General features: G+C 34.8%; 1 protein-coding gene across 3 annotated transcripts in view; it reads right to left on the bottom strand.

Annotated features, from left to right (window-relative positions):
* The window catches only part of ZNHIT6 (zinc finger HIT-type containing 6), a 60,033-nt gene that overhangs the window by 19,965 nt on the left and 23,636 nt on the right, over positions 1–16,432 (bottom strand). For all 3 annotated transcript variants that reach the window (XR_004384127.1, XM_032870286.1, XM_032870285.1), the window contains 3 exons: positions 8,046–8,114; positions 7,199–7,279; positions 5,673–5,750 (listed from right to left, as the gene is read on the bottom strand). Coding sequence is in view for 2 of the 3 variants with exons in the window: in XM_032870286.1 (XP_032726177.1) it covers positions 5,673–5,750; positions 7,199–7,279; positions 8,046–8,114 (228 nt within the window). In the remaining variant the exon portion in view is untranslated. The remainder of the gene's footprint in view (positions 1–5,672; positions 5,751–7,198; positions 7,280–8,045; positions 8,115–16,432) is intronic.

The following is a 16,432-nucleotide window of genomic DNA, read 5'->3' on the forward strand; positions in this document are numbered from 1 at the left end:
TTTCTCTCAAATAAATAAATCTTTAAAAAAATAAAAATAAAAATAAAAAGGACCTTACATAAACATCAAAGCAGCAAAGTAAATATGACAAGAAAATGTATCTCAACTTCTTTATGGGAAATAAATGGTTCCATTAAAATACAGAAAACAGATTTTGAAAATTACAACTGAATGAACAGTATCAAACTTTGGAATATTCTAAATTCTTCAGTCAGTAACAACTTAAGTGAGCAGCAACACAATGACTATCTCTTACAGGACCTGGCATTACCAACATAGGTTTTTCTGTTTCAAAACCACGCATTTATTATCTGAGAAGAGAGAGCTGGTTAAGAAATGCTGTGGCAAAAGATAAAGGGTGGCCTGCGAACAAAAGCACCTCTCATGAATTCTCCTCCACTGAGAATGTAAGCTCTACAGAGGCAGGATGGTTCTCCTTACTGCCATTACCCTAATGTCTAGAATGATAACCTGAACCAAAGTGGGTATCACTGTTTGCAAGTGAAAGAATACATGAACTTATTTACGAAGCCATATTAGCTTTTATAAGAAAACACAAATTCAAACCCTGTGTATTCTGGAAAGAAAACTCCCAAACAGATCAGCAGCAAATTCCTTAGGGTTAGACATGCACTCTATAATCCCCTAAGCCTAAAAATAAAAGTCATGTATGGCAAAGCTAAAAACTGGGAAATATTTAAGACTGCTCTAGCGGATCAGGTACATCATGAGACAACTGTCATAAACCCTCCAAAAATGGAAAACACAACCAGTGGAAACTGGCAACATTAAATATTTGGTAAAAAGACTTTGCTCTGGAGTCACTGGAATGCTGTAAATCGCAGGATACATTTAAAATCAACAGCCACAAGGAAACTACATGTTTCTGCCTTGTAAGTACTTTTTAGGAAATAAAATCCTTCCATTTTAGCATGCTTATCTTATATTAGAAGCCTAACATTTTAAAACCTATAATAATATTACTTAGATGTTCTCTGAATGTTTAATGATACATGTAATCAAGTTACAATCAAATATAAGTGCTCATCTTATCCTATCTATGAATGCATTATCTGAAAAACACTGTGATTTAAAAATCTTTAATTAAAAAAAACATTTAAAAAATCATTTAAAAAAAATCAAATGAAAATCTATTTCTAAAAGGATTCTCAGGTATCTAATTTCATTATTCATGATTAGAAAATACTTGAAAACTGGAAGTTTTATAGCAATTAGGATCACAGTATCACGAAGCGGACTTAACAATTCAAAAATAAATGATGCACCTTATCCCAACGTAGAATAAAAACTCCTTCACTGGATTTTCTTTGCCTTCTTCCTAATGACTTCCAATAGACTACTGAGTTCAAATAAACAACTCAAATGGGGAAATTTGGATAACAAGTTTTTGATATAGATAAGAGAAAGTCAAAATGCTTTTCATGTTATTCAGATTGGCTCAGGTTTAGTATCAGAACAGCCTATTCTAGGTATTCCTTGAACAGTATCATCTTTTACTTTATTAATCTATCACGCCTTTCCCGTTGGGGATTAAGGTTAACTCAAGGCCCAACTTTGGTCCCTTTTGGGTTCCTAAAGAAGGTGTAAGAGAGAAAATAAAGGATCTTAATGGAAAACGAAGCACAGAGAAACTGAGTGCCTACAATTAGGTCACTGGACCTCCAATTCAGTGCACTTTTTGACCTGGTTTCAGGTTCAGGTTTACACTCTCTGTTAAAAGAAACCTTCCCAGGGACGCCTGGGTGGCTCAGTTGGTTAAGCAGCTGCCTTCGGCTCAGGTCATGATCTCAGCATCCTGGGATTGAGTCCCACATCGGGCTCCTTCTTCTGTGGGGAGCCTGCTTCTCCCTCTGCCTCTGCCTGCCACTCTGTCTGCCTGTGCTCGCTCTCTCTCTCTCTAGCTGACAAATAAATAATTAAAATCTTAAAAAAAAAAAAAAAGAAACCTTTCCAATCTAACTGGTATCTTCCTGTGCTCTGGTCTCTCTGTAACCTAATTTCTAATGCAATTGCGTGAAATGATTTTCCCAACTGCTTCCCTCTGGATCATGTCATGCTGTGGGCATTTCTGTCAGCCACTCTCCTGGAAAACCCTCGTCTGCTAGGAAATGCTGAAATCTCCATCTTGAAATCTCCATCTCAAAATCTCTAACCTCTTTGCCTCTTCAAGCATTTATAGCACACATTTCCAAGTTAAAAGTGAAGGCTATCTGAGCCCAAACAGCCTGTCCTGTATTATAAACTCTAAAATACTAAGCATCCACCTTTTAACATGTATAGTTTTGGTTTCCTAGGATTTTGGAAAAAGAGGATGATACTATGTCAAAGAGTCAAGTTTAGCTGTCTCAGTGAGCAGCGGATATCTTCACTGGCCATGTCCCAGTTTGCCTTGACTTAAAATGAAAATATAGCAAACTTTCTCTTTCTGGTAATGGAGGAAATAAAAATGGTAACAACAAAGAAAGAAAAAAAAAACTATAATAAACTAAAACAAAACAAAAAAAGGAAAAAAGAAAAAAAAAAAGAAAAGAAAAAAAAAAACCCAAACCTTTTGTTCTTACCAGTTGTACCAAAATGATAATGGGCTGTTTTCCTTAGCTTTGGTAAAGAAATTTAATTATTTGCCTAACAGATTAGGAAAACAAGGTGACCGTGGTCAAGATGATGCCCAACCTCATCAAAATATTTTTATTAAGTCTAGAAAAGCATGGACATTAGGGAGGGCATGTGCTATGGTGAGTGCTATGAATTGTGTAGGACTGATGAATCACGGACCTGTACTCCTGAAACAAATAATACATATATGTTAATAATAAAAAAGCAATATACTTCAAACACATACTTATTAAGAAAACCACTGCATTCATGCAGCATTAAAATAGTAGCCAATGTCTGCTATCTGTAATTATATACAACAAAGGAAATGAAGCTAATCAGCCACATGGGTAGCACTTTCACTGTTTCCCTTCCAACCATTCCGGAGCCATTTACCTGTTATCCCCCACACCGGCAGTCTAGGACAAGGAGCTGGCAAACACTCAGAGTGGTGCAGAAGTGTCAAAAGGCTGGACACATCAGCAGGTTGTCAGGAGAAGACTTGGGAGAAGATGAGATGAGACAACTATCCGAAAGTGATTTCATTTTTCATAAAAACTCTCACAGGTGTTCTCTTAACAGGCTTATGAGACTGAAGCCACAATATACTCATCAAGAGCGTACGACATATATGCGAGTAACATTTACAAGAATTAACTAAATATAGCAAATGTTAAGAAAGGAACTGAATTTGAATGAGGTAACAGATAATAAAAGAAGGAAAAATTATTTAATGATTGATAGGAGGTAAATTCCAAGGGAATGATGCAAATTGTTTTGTTTAAACTTGAATTGTATGAAATTTACTTTAAGATTTTGCTAGGGAAAACTGAAAAAAATGAACCTTTTACATCAGTATTTCTCACTAATTACATAAATGTTTGATTGCCAATTTCAGAAATACTGATTTTGGTTAACATGGATATTATAAGTGGATAAACTATCTTTGCAGAACCCATAAAATTTTCCACCCCTCACTTAAGACCCCAAATATTTTTGGGGGAAGGAGTAAAGCATGAATTGTATATAAATATACTGAATTAACAAGTCTAGGGAAAAAACTATGTGATAGAAAACTTGAACTTTTTTTTAATCACTGAACCATGATCAATGATATGAAGTTGAGAGTATCTGAGATATATTGGTAAAAGTTGGTTAAGACTTGGTGTTTAAATCTGTTCTTAATTACAGGTCTTATCTTATGTGTAAACATTTTGTAAGAATCCATTTATCTGTAGTAGTAGTAATAAAAGCATGCACTTACCATGTGCTGAATGAAATACCTTAATCTCTCATGACAATCTTTTTTTTTTTAAGACTTCATTTATCTGAGAGAGAAAGAGAGGGAACGAAGGAGTGCACAAGCAGGGGGAATGGCAGAGGGAGAAGGAGAAGCAGGCTCCCCGCTGAGAAAGGAGTCGGACTAGGGGCTCCCTCCTAGGACCCTGGGATCATGACCTGAGCCAAAGGCAGATGTTAATCAACTGAGCACCCAGGTGCTCCTCACAACAATCTTTTTTTTTAAGATTTTATTTATTTATTTGACAGAGAGATCACAAGTAGGCAGGGAAGCAGGCAGAGAGAGAGGGGGAAGCAGGCTCCCCAATGAGCAGAGAATCTGATGCGGGGATCGATTCCAGGACCCCGAGATCATGACCTGAGCCAAAGGCAGAGGCATAACCCACTGAGCCACCCAGGCAACCCTCCTCATGACAATCTTATAATAATTATCATCCCCATTTTATTTATTTATTTATTTATTTATTTATTTATTTATTTTTTAAAAGATTTTATTTATTTGACAGAGATCACAAGTAGGCAGAGAGAGAGAGGAGGAAGCAGGCTCCCTGCTGAGCAGACAGCCCGATGTGGGGCTCGATCCCAGGACCCTGGGACCATGACCTGAGCTGAAGGCAGACGCTTTAACCCACTGAGCCACCCAGGCGCCCCCATCCCCAGTTTAAAGGTGAGGAAACTAAGGTAGCGAGGTTGTAAAATTTACTCAAGTTAACATAACTGGAGAAATCCCAGCTTTGCTTTCACAGCTTGGACTCTAAAACCTCTAAGCTAACTAATAAATCAAGTCATAGGTGAGACTAACCAGATACAGTCTGAACTGATTCTAGTAGTTTCGTTAAATGAACAATGAAAGAGCATCAAAGGTCATAAAAGATCAGTGTTTTGTAATTCAGTACAATGACAATGTCCCTGGCACTTAAGAAGACTTTGCAGAGACTCCCAGAGATCTTTGGTGTAGTCTATTTCACCACACCATTAATGCAGGAACAGCCCAGTCAAGTTAAGTTTCTCAAGTAATAGAGTTTGTTAGATCCCAGCTCTCTTTACATTTCTCGGCAGAGAATGCAATGTACGCTATGCTCAGTTAATCACGTGAAGTTTTGTATTTCCAAAGGCAACAACATGAACTCTGTTGTAGAGACTATTTCTTGAAGTAAGTTAAAATGGGTTTTAGGCATCTTTTACTTGTATATAATGCTATTTAAAAAGGGGGGGGCACCTGGGTGGCTCAGTGGGTTAAAGCCTCTGCCTTTGGCTCATGATCCCAGGGTTCTGGGATCGAGCCCCACATCGGGCTCTCTGCTCAGCAGGGACCCTGCTTCTCTCTCTCTCTCTGCCTGCCTCTCTGCCTACTGTCTGTCAAATAAATAAATAAAATCTTTAAAAAAAAAAAAAAGACTTCATTTATTTATTTGACAGATAGCGAGAGGGAACACAAGCAGGGGGAGTGGGTAAGGGAGAAGCAGGCTTCCTGCTGAGCAGCGAGCCCAGTGGGGCTTGATCCCAGGACCATGACCTGAGCCAAAGGCAGACGCTTAACAACTGAGCCATCCAGGTGCCCTGTGCATAATGCTATTTTAAGATATTTTAACCAGAGTAATTTTTCAATTGAATTTATCCTATAAGTGTGATTATTTTAAAATTTTAATTTGAAAATCATAGTAGTAAAATAACCAGCTACTTAAACTAATCAAGCTACTTAACTATATTACAAAATTAGAAAATATTTAAAGAAACAGGGAGGGAAGCAATTTTACCTTACTAAATTTTGCTGTGTATATTCAACCTTCATTAAAATTTGGACCCCAGTTTGAGAGCGAATGTAGGCTTTCAACCTGAAATAAAAATGTCATATTGAAGGAAGCAAAACTGATTTTTAATATATTTCAAGATAATATCTATGGAAGACCAAACATTTAATTAAGAGTAGCTAATAATACTTAAAATTCAAGTATCCAACGCAGAAAAAAAGGTTAAAAATATTTTCTAACCAAGGAATTGAATTTTTAAAAAATTACCTTTCTTTTCTCTTAAATTAAAAAATATTTATTTCAGTAAATTAACTTAAACTTGGTATTTATTTTTAAAAAATGCATCCAATTTAGTAACAGGTACTTTGTCTTACTGCCAAACACATGACCAATGATTATAGTTGGATTATCAGTATTAAGAAGAAAAGAAATTCAACCATTATACATGTGTACCAAAGACACTACTTGATATGGGGCGTGGATTTGGTTCAGTCTGAGCACAACCTTTTATTAGAAGTAGAAGATGAGATTTAATTAGAATTTAATCAGACATTTTAGAATCCACCCGATCTAAAAGTTAAACACCAGGTTACTCTGGAACCAAACCAAGCATTCATATCCTAAGCAGTTACCATCTGGAGAAAAAAAAAGTTAAACGGGTTCCTGCTCAGGAAAACTAATTCACACTCTAATAACAGATTTGCTTTTTGAGTGCTGCCTACAGTGTGCCAGGCCCTGTACTAGAAACTTTATAATTCTGGGTTTTTTTTTAAGCTTCATATAACCTTATCTAGTGAATATTATCATTCTCATTTTACTGATGAAAAAAATTAAGGTCCAAAAGCTAAGTAACTTACTCCTTGATCACATAGTAAAAAAGAGACAGAGCGAGCTACTGTACCCCAGATATATAACTGAATCTTTCTACTGTTCTATGTTAACCATTTTTATCCATGCTATATTTCTGGACAGGAGGCAGAGTGTATCTTAATTAGTTTTACGAAGACGTGGTTGAAACAGAACTCCCTGGCCTTTAACAATTATTCAGAAACTCTTAATTTTCCAAGTTTCTGATTCAACTTTAAATAAGTTTGATTTGAGAGTTAACAGTGCAGACTCTGATTCCAGAACACCTGGGTTTAAATCCCAGCTTCCCTGCTTACTTGCTATATGAAGTCATTTAGCCACTTTAAGGCTTAGTTTCCCCACCTGCAAAATGGGCATAATAGTAGTATTCTACCTTAAAGGGTTACTGTGAGGATTAAATTACTTAGTACATATTTAGTATCTCCTCCAATGAGTGTCTGGAAAACAGTAAATACTAAGTATTATGTACTGTTTTTATTGCTATCCAAAAACATCATCCATGACTGACAAAACCTTGAGTAAACACCAAGGAAATGGCACAGAAACTAAACTGTACTGCATATCACATTCTAATAAAGTCACAGCTCTACATAATAAATGTGTACATAACCAGTACCTCAGCATTTTTAATAATTTCAGAAAATTACAAGACTTTTGAAGCATACCTTTGACGAATTACAGGATCAGATTTTTCAGGATCAATGTAAGGTCTTAGGATTTCATTAATAGTTTTATCATCTGGTACTCTTCCCAACAAAAACAAAAACAACAAAAAGAAAACATATTATTATGTATAAGTTTCTACTAATGGTGTTAACTTGGAATTACTAAATCTTGTGGTGTTTTGTTTAAATGACTAAACACAGACCTTTTATTTTGCTCTTGGCAAAATAGAACATCCTTTTAAGCAAAAACTGCTTAGGAAAAAGGCTTAAAAAAACTTCTTGGACACACTTAAAAAGTCCTAAAAAGCAATATTTTGAGAAGCTCCCTATAAATCAATTATAAAAATATGAAGCCTCTTTCAACACACACCTGTGCTCACAGATGAGAAGAAAGAACTAAGAATGAAATATGTTTGAAAGATGTAGAAATATAAAATCCGAAAAAAGGTTGCAAATTTCAGTGCATGTTCAATTTCAAGTTTATTCATTCTAAATCATAAGACCAGGGTAAAAAACTGATACTACTTTTTCTGGAAACAAAGTATTTAAAGTTTTTCAACTTTTCAGTAAATATGCACATTGTTTAGAATTATAAATCTGTAGAAACAAAATTAAGACACTGCTTTGAATGAGTAACTTTTCCCTCAATTATACATATTCATATATACTACTGTGCTATAATATCTCCATCCATAATATTTAAATCCTTTCCCTGACTTTAGTCTGGTATAAACTTCAAAGGTAACAACTTAGTTATCCATTTTACTCCTGATATACATTTAAGTTAACAGTTTATTGTAAATACAAAACCACAATAAGAACAAAGTTAATAGTTGTAATACTACACCTTTTTTCTGTGTACACAGCTTGACTCTGAGGAAACTGGAGCTTCACATGCCAACAAAACTGCTGTTTTCTAAATTAGAAGATAATCTTATGAGGATCAAGGTAGACAATAAATTTTCTTTTTCAGATAGTAATTCAAAAAGTATTCCTAACACTTAATGTATCTTTCAACTATTTTCTAAGGTTTTAGAGGCTGTTTTCAAACAATATACCTGTAAGGATTCTGAAGAGGAAAACAAAATTAAGTGCAGCAGTTTTGAATTACAAGGACTTTACACTCCTGAATTAGAAGGCAATTTCACACAGATGAGGGGCTTTTGAGATCAGTGTGTTACTACTTCAAGTTTACAAATAAATTCCTCCTGACTAAAAACAACGAGCTGATGTCTTTGCCTAACTAGTTTGGAAATTAAGTGAATGAAGTGTTGTCTGGTTGCAACCAGCTGGCTGCAGATACACTTCCAAGCCATGAGTACGTGCATTTAGTAGCAAAACAGTAGACAACAAGTTGGTTGCTAAGCAGAATGCACTCTCAGCTAGAGTCCTTTTGCTTTCAGGTCTAAACTTTGGTTTGATACACGATCAACAGTAATAATTCACCAAATGACTAATTTTAGCATAATGACCATATGTTCTATTTAACACACCTAAATTTGGTGACACTATATACTATTCCTTCTTTATAAAAATTTTAATGCTTCAAATATTCAATCCAACAGAGAAATTTAAATGTTTTCACCATATGATGGTTTTACATGTTTTCCTTACTTAGAGGAAATTTCTAACAACCCACTGGTAAGTTAATGGCCAACAGAGTGTCCAAGCAAATGACCAGCATCACTATAAATCTGTCCCTTAGCAGGATGGCTCAAAATCTCAAATAGTTTTCTTTTAATACAATCTAGTAGAGTATCTCTCACTAAACATTTATATGATTTAGTCATATTTTTATCAGATACAGTAAGAATAAAAGCAAGTAAAAATCCTTCTTTTAGGGTAAGTCACAGATCTGCTTATGGAAGTTTTTGTTAATAACAAGACAGTTTTTAGCATGAGCTAGAAAAAAAATATGCTTGATTATACTTATGTTGAAAGTGCCACTTATCATATAAGAAATAATCATGTTAAGTTTAGGATTTCTTTTTTTTTCTGATAGAACAGAGCCATAAAGCACCCTTTATTAACTTAAAGACCAGATGTCTAAAATCTCAGAGGAAAAACCTCTAAAAGAAATCTGAATGCAAATATAACAGTTCCTAGTTTTAAATAAACAATTCTTCCAAAACAAAACACTCTGCAATGTTCGTTATCTGTGAAACAAGCATTGCATCATATCACCATCAAAAAGGCCAGAGATTCCATATTTCCTTTCTCCCCCTATTTATTTATTCATCTGAGAGAGAGAGCGCACACATGTGGGGTGGGGGACCAGAGTGGTAGGGAAGAAGAAAGAACCTCAAGCAGATTTTGTGCTGACTGGAATGTATGGAGCCCAACATAGGGTTCAATCTCACAACCCTGAGATCATGACCTGAGCCCAAACCAAGAGTCAGATACTCTACTGAGTCACCTAGGGCCCAATTTCACATTTCTTAGTAAGATATAAACCAATTTTTAATCTAAATGTATAATATGGCTTTTTTCTAAATACATTTGTTTTTCCCATGTTATAGAGGAGAAAATAGGATTATGAATTCATCATCTTATGGAATTGTAAATCATATTTAATTACTCCAATCATTGCTTGAGTAATTTCAAGAACCATTCCTCTTTCTTAACACTCGGTAGACACTAGATACCTTCAGAAAGTACTTAGCATTCCAAAAACAATGGAAGAAAAGCCCCTGGAAATCATTTTATTTGCTATAGTTAACTAGTTGTGATTGTAAAGAAGTCATTCACTACTATTTTATTATATATACATTGCTAAATTATGACTATTATAAAAATATTTCTATATATGGTCTCAGTTCAAACATGAACAAATTTGAGAAGTATGTATATTTTTAACAAATGACCTTGCAATTTTTTCATAAACAAGGAAAAAGTATATAAAGAACACTCAATGCACCCATACTCAAGATTAAACCAACCTGCATGTTGCCATATTTGTTTGAAATATTTTTTTCTTCTAAGGAATAAAAAGTTAATTGAACTGTTCCTTGATCAAATTCCCTTCCCATCCACCATCAGAGGTAGCTAATTTCCTGAGGTTGGGTGTATATTCTTGCCATTCATGGTTTTGTACTTTATGTATATATCCATACACATATGTATAAACAATATAGATTTTGTGTAATATTAACATTTACTTCAAAGTTATCATATTCTAAATATCCTATGCCTTGCTTTTCATTTACATTATCCTTTAGATTTTAATACATACAGATTAGTTCATTAACTTAAACTGTTCTGTAGTATTTCATTTTGTGAAAAATGCCAAAATCTATTTATCTATTCTCTACTGACAGATATTATGATTGCTTCCACTTTTATATCATTTGTTGTACCATATTAAATTACAGTAAAGAAAAAATAAAAGATTATCCCTAGGGATGGGTCTATCATTTACCTCTTCTGGTACACAAAATTAAATGTTAGCTTCATTGAAAAACTGCCTGTATTTTCTAACTCTATGGTAGTGTAAAAATCATTTGCAAACAGTAGTTCAGAATACAAAATTTAAGTGAAAGAATGGACATAGGAGGTTGAAGGGTACTGTATAAAGATTCCTGAAATGGCTGAGTTAATTTATTTCTGAAGTAGTTGCTAGTTCTTTAGTGTTCCTGAAACTGATGTAGTTCTGCCATGGGCAATGAAATCTAAATCTCAAAAGAATTAGGGTTTTTTTAAGTTAAATTTTTAATTTTAATTCTAGTGTAGTTAACATACAGTGTTCTATCAGTGCTCATCATGATAAGCACTATCATCTGTTTCACCCTCCCCTACCTCCCCTCTGATGAGCATCAGTTTGTTCTTCAAAGAATTAAGTTCATTTACCACTTTTCATAATTATATATAGTGATACATGTCCCAATTATAAAAATACATATACACCAAAATCACAACATTATTTTTGAGGGGGACTGTAATTTTATGTTTTATGTTTGCATCAGTAAATTTTCTAGAACACTGTAAAGGGAAATGGAACACTTTAGTGAGTATCTTTATGCATGCACACACACACACATACATTTTTGTATTTTGGATTATTCTGTAAAGATGGATTCCAAGGAGCAGAATCACTGGACTAGAACAGGGTTTCTTAACCTAGGCAGTGCTGACATTTTGTACCACATACCCCTTTGTTATGGTGGTGGTGGTGGTGGTGGAGGTGGGAAAAGACAGGGGAGACAATTCCCCCAGCAGGATGTTTAGCAGCATCCCTCAAGATGCCACTAGCAACACCCACTCCTCCAGTATGACAACCAAAGATGCCTCCAATTCTTGCAGATGTCCTTTGGGAGGCAGAATCACCACTTACTGAGAACCACCAGGATAGAGCTTAAAACATTCACTATTACTCCTACTATATCAAGACTACTATCCCCTAATTTCAACAAAATGCCTTCAACTATAATCATGTCACTGTGTCCTTGCTATAATTACCAAATTCTCACGAATGGAAATACTGTAAACAAATATTCTAGGTAACTTATGTACCTCAAGGCACTATGTCTAGAATTTGATAACAGACTTATGAAGAACAGTGGCAATTGTTAAACCTAATGTCCCCTTCTGGACCACCTGACAAGTAAGAGAACAGTGACCTCTCTCTGAGTCCCATAAAACTAAAAAACTACTCATGCATAGCAAAGCTTTTTCTCCTGCCCCCTCAATCATGCATTCTTAATGAGGGTAGCATCACCGCAAAGGGGGGTAAAGTTTGTTCTTGGGAGTGCTAAAAAAAAAATCTCAAATATTACATGGCATGTGGGCTTCCAAAGGGCCACTGTACATAAACAAGATTAATAAGTACACAGTATATCTATGGTATCAAATATCATGGAGGAACAATTAGACGGAAAATGTCTAAAAGGGCTCCTTGGGAGGCAATAATAATAATAATAAAGGTTGAGAAACATTTGTAAGTATTAAAAGAGGAAAATAAATATTATACTTGATTTTAATAAGGTAATACAGGGCACTTACTTAACAGCTAATGCTTACTACAAACTGTTAAGGCTCATTCTCTCCCACAGTTTAAAGAAAATAGTATGTGCACAATTACACAAATTTACAGGGGATGCAAATTCTATACCCATGCCTGTAATTATTCTTCTGACTCCATGACTTAAAATTGCTAATTTTCATAACTGGAGTGCTACCACAATTCCAAAGAAGAAGGGCAGAAAACAAAGGCACCAGATCCTTTTAAATGGCACTGATCTCTTGATACAGAAAGATTTTCAAGTTCATTTGTAACCAAAGAAATGGAAATGGAAATGAAATAGTTTTACCTGTCAGATTTACAAAGAGGTCGTTAAAATTAGAAATACTAGGGAAGAGTGGTGAAATGGACACTTTTCATTGTTGATAGAAATATAAATTGGTGTAAGCTTCTGGCAGTTTAGTTTCATAAAAGCTATAAATAAATATTCACAATAAAAAATACACATATTTTTGCCTCAACAGTTTTATTACCAGGAATTTATTCCAAGGAAATAATTGGACAAGTAATGACGTATGTTCAGGTCTGCTGTTTCACTCTAGAAAAAAATCAAAAACAACCTAAATGGGTATCATCAGAGAACTGATTAAATAAATTATAGCAGATCTACGTAATGAATGAAAAGATGAGGCAGAACTATATGCACTGAGGTAGAAAAATGTATGTGTTGAATGAGGACATATATGTTTTAAATACATATCCATAAATGTGTTTACAAGTATGAAGGACATGCCCAAACTTTTAACTACGGTTATTTCTTGCCGTAATGAAAGGACTTAATTCTTACTTTATACATCTCTATTAAATCTCTGACATAATGATTTGCTAATTTTTATAATCAGCAAAATAAAATGTTTCCATGGGAAAGTAGAGGATGATAGTCCTAGAAAGGACAGGACTAATTTGACCATTCTTTTTAAACCTAAAAATATTCCTTAGTGGAAGTGTTCTTTTAAGAGGTTTCCTTTTTATCTTAGAGATTATTACCCTACCAGAACTAGGGTTACTCATCTAATCATTTTGACAGCTTCAAAGATATCTTCCTCAAGAAATAGTCCACAGGGGCACCTGGGTGGCTCAGTGGGTTAAAGCCTCTGCCTTCGGCTCAGGTCATGATCCCAGGGTCCTGGGATCGAGCCCCACATCAGGCTCTCTGCTCAGCAGGGAGCCTGCTTCCCCTCCTCTCTCTGCCTGCCTCTCTGCCTACTTGTGATCTTTGTCTGTCAAATAAAAATTAAAAAAAAAAAAAAAAATTAAAAATAAAAAAAAGAGAAGAAATATTCCATAGCTAAGAGTTACATATGAAGGGGCACCTGGGTGGTTCAGTCGGTTAAGCGGCTGCCTTTGGCTCAGGTCATGATCTCAGGGACCTGGGATCGAGCCCCGCATCGGGCTCTCTGCTCAGCGTGGAGCCTGCTTCCTCCTCTCTCTCTGCCTGCCTCTCTGCCTACTTGTGATCTCTGTCTGTCAAATAAATAAATAAATAAATAAAATCTTAAAAAAAAAAAAAAAGAGTTACATATGAAGGCTGAATTCTTAGTACTAAGATTTCTAATATAAAATTTAAATGAGCTTGAATATTTTTGTTTAAAAAAAATTACCAATTTTCATTCCACTCTCTCACTGACTAACCAGTATTTACTCAAAGGCTCCCTAAGCATTAAGCATGCGAACAAAGGGGACGAGGCCATGGAAAGCTTCTGTTTAGGGCTTAAATCAACCACCAATCCTGGGCACCGTGTTTCCCTTCCATATGGCTATGAGAGAAATACAGAGTTCCATATGAAAGCACCTTGTTCTTCATGGATGCTGTACAGAGGAAGAATACTCAACATACTGTATGGACCAGAGGTAGGAGAAGACAAAGGTTAAGTGGACTCTGGGCTTAAGTCCTACTCTTAACAATTGTAACTTGATGTGATCTTGAGCAAGAGATAAATTTCTGTGACTCAGGTTTCTCAGAGTAAAGTGAGGGATAACAATAGTATTTACATCATAGGATTAAATGAGTAAATATATGTTGAGAGCTCAGAATATAGAAAAAATGTTAGTTACTGTTAGTTACTGTTTTTACCATTGTTGTAATTCTACATTCAATTCAGTGTTCTGAGTTACGAAGCTTAGCACAGAAATATTCACAGGTCCTTTAGCTGAGAATATTTTGCTACGAGTTCCTGACCAAATTCCACTTACCTTGAATTTAGTGTTTAGTGGCTAGAGATGAAACTGAACATTTGGATTCATATTAGATTGTTAAAAGCCCTGAATGTTCTGCTAAACCCTATGGATTTTATTTTGTGGTTAATGCACCAACAACAAAGCTTTTAAAAAAATGAAGGGCTTGGAGGGAGAATCATCATCCTACTACTTAACTCTCCTAGTAAATATTTCTATAGTATATTCTACAGTATATTCAAGACATTAACTTTTCAGCCCTTATTTGTAATTATTAAGGGAAATGTTTCTCACTACTTTTGAGAAGCACAATAATAGGTCATGTCAGTTCAAACGTCTAAAATTTTTACTTCTGATTTTTAAATACAGGTGACTCCATGGGAGTAAGCTAAAGCTAGAATTTCCACATGTCTAATCTTCAGAATACTATATCACTAATTAAGTTAGTAAAGTCCATAGCTGATCAAACCTACCAGCAGAAACTTTTACCAGAGTACTAGCAAGGAGCAATATAATAACAATAGTTTATTAAGTGCTTTTAATATGTCCGACATTGTTCTAAAGGTTTTACCTGTATTACTTCATTTAATTCTTTTAACTCTGAGATGAATGCCATTATTTCATTTTACAGATGAGAACCCTAAGACAGAGAAAAGTCTCTCAAGGTCATTATTCAGTTGGAAAGTTGCAGATTTGAACCCAGACAGTAAAATAACTCCAGAGTCTATGCTCTAATCAATTATACCATTATGAACTTATCAGAACTGCAAGTTCAATAACAAACCATGTATCTTTACGTACTGTTAATTTAAATGCAGCTCAGTTATATTTTATATATTTGCCTTCATATTTTGAAATCATTTATAACAGTTACAGTTTAACTGCCTTCTTGGCAGTCTCTTACCACCACCCTCGTTCCTAATCTATAACCATACTTTGAGGAATGGAACCCATTCCCTACCTCTAGGGATATGCACTTAATTGGTTGGCTTAAGAAAATCACTACCCTAGATTTTCCTTGACACAATGGCTCAGGATCAGGACTGGGCAGATGACCTAGGTGGTCTTATTGTGGTGAATTTCAGGCTTCCTGTTCAATAATGCTGGGAGAAGCACTCCTGGATCTTTACTACAACTCAAACTGTTACCAGGGCACCCTGTGAGCATGAGGATTGAGCTTACACCACAGAAGATACAATGGAGAACCAGCAAAAAACTGAGTTATTGATGATGTAATCGAGTCATTTTATCTATTAACTCTGAAGTCCATTCTACCTCTAGACATTCGGTTATGATGGCCAATAATATACCCTTTTAAAACTCAATCCGATTTGAATTGGGTATTTTATTTCAAGCAACATCAAGCATCCTGATATAAGGAATTGAAGTTTTCTTCTTTCTAGGTTTCATCTTTCATTTTGCATTTTGAAGCAGTAGAAAAGGGATAGACTAAACTATAAATTGTCAACTCTTAAGAAATTTGGAAGCAGCACATTCTACCTGAAGGAATTTCAGGAAAAAACCATTTTGTTCCACCATCAGTTATAAAACTTTATCTGAATTTAAAGCAGAAAGAAAATCTACCAAATTTTGAAACCCTTCGAGGGAAAAACAAATGTGTAAAATATCTACATAATCCTTCACTCACAGACATTTTATCTTTTAGAATACATTTCAAGAGCTAATTTTAAAGTCTCAAGAATAAATATAACTATTCCTCATAAAAACAATCCATCTATTTTATTAGGATTGGTACCATAATAAGTGTTTTTGGAAGAGTGAATACAAAGGATCTGTGTAGTTACTTAGCATGGATTAAAATTACTGGAATTGGGGAGAATAAAAAACATAATTTTATATGTCTCACATCATTATGAAAATACTTTGAAAAGTTCCAGTTATATATTACATTTTGCTCTTTTAAAAATTAGTTTCACCACTACACAATAATAATAGGAAACAGGTTAAGTATGTGGTACTGGCTTTAGTAGACAGTATATTAAGAAAATGGATATAGCAGGTGAAGACTGAAATGAAAAAGT

The sequence above is a fragment of the Lontra canadensis genome, unplaced genomic scaffold, assembly GCF_010015895.1.
Source record: "Lontra canadensis isolate GAN:19392208 unplaced genomic scaffold, GSC_riverotter_1.0 scaffold40, whole genome shotgun sequence".
Taxonomy (NCBI): domain Eukaryota; kingdom Metazoa; phylum Chordata; class Mammalia; order Carnivora; family Mustelidae; genus Lontra; species Lontra canadensis.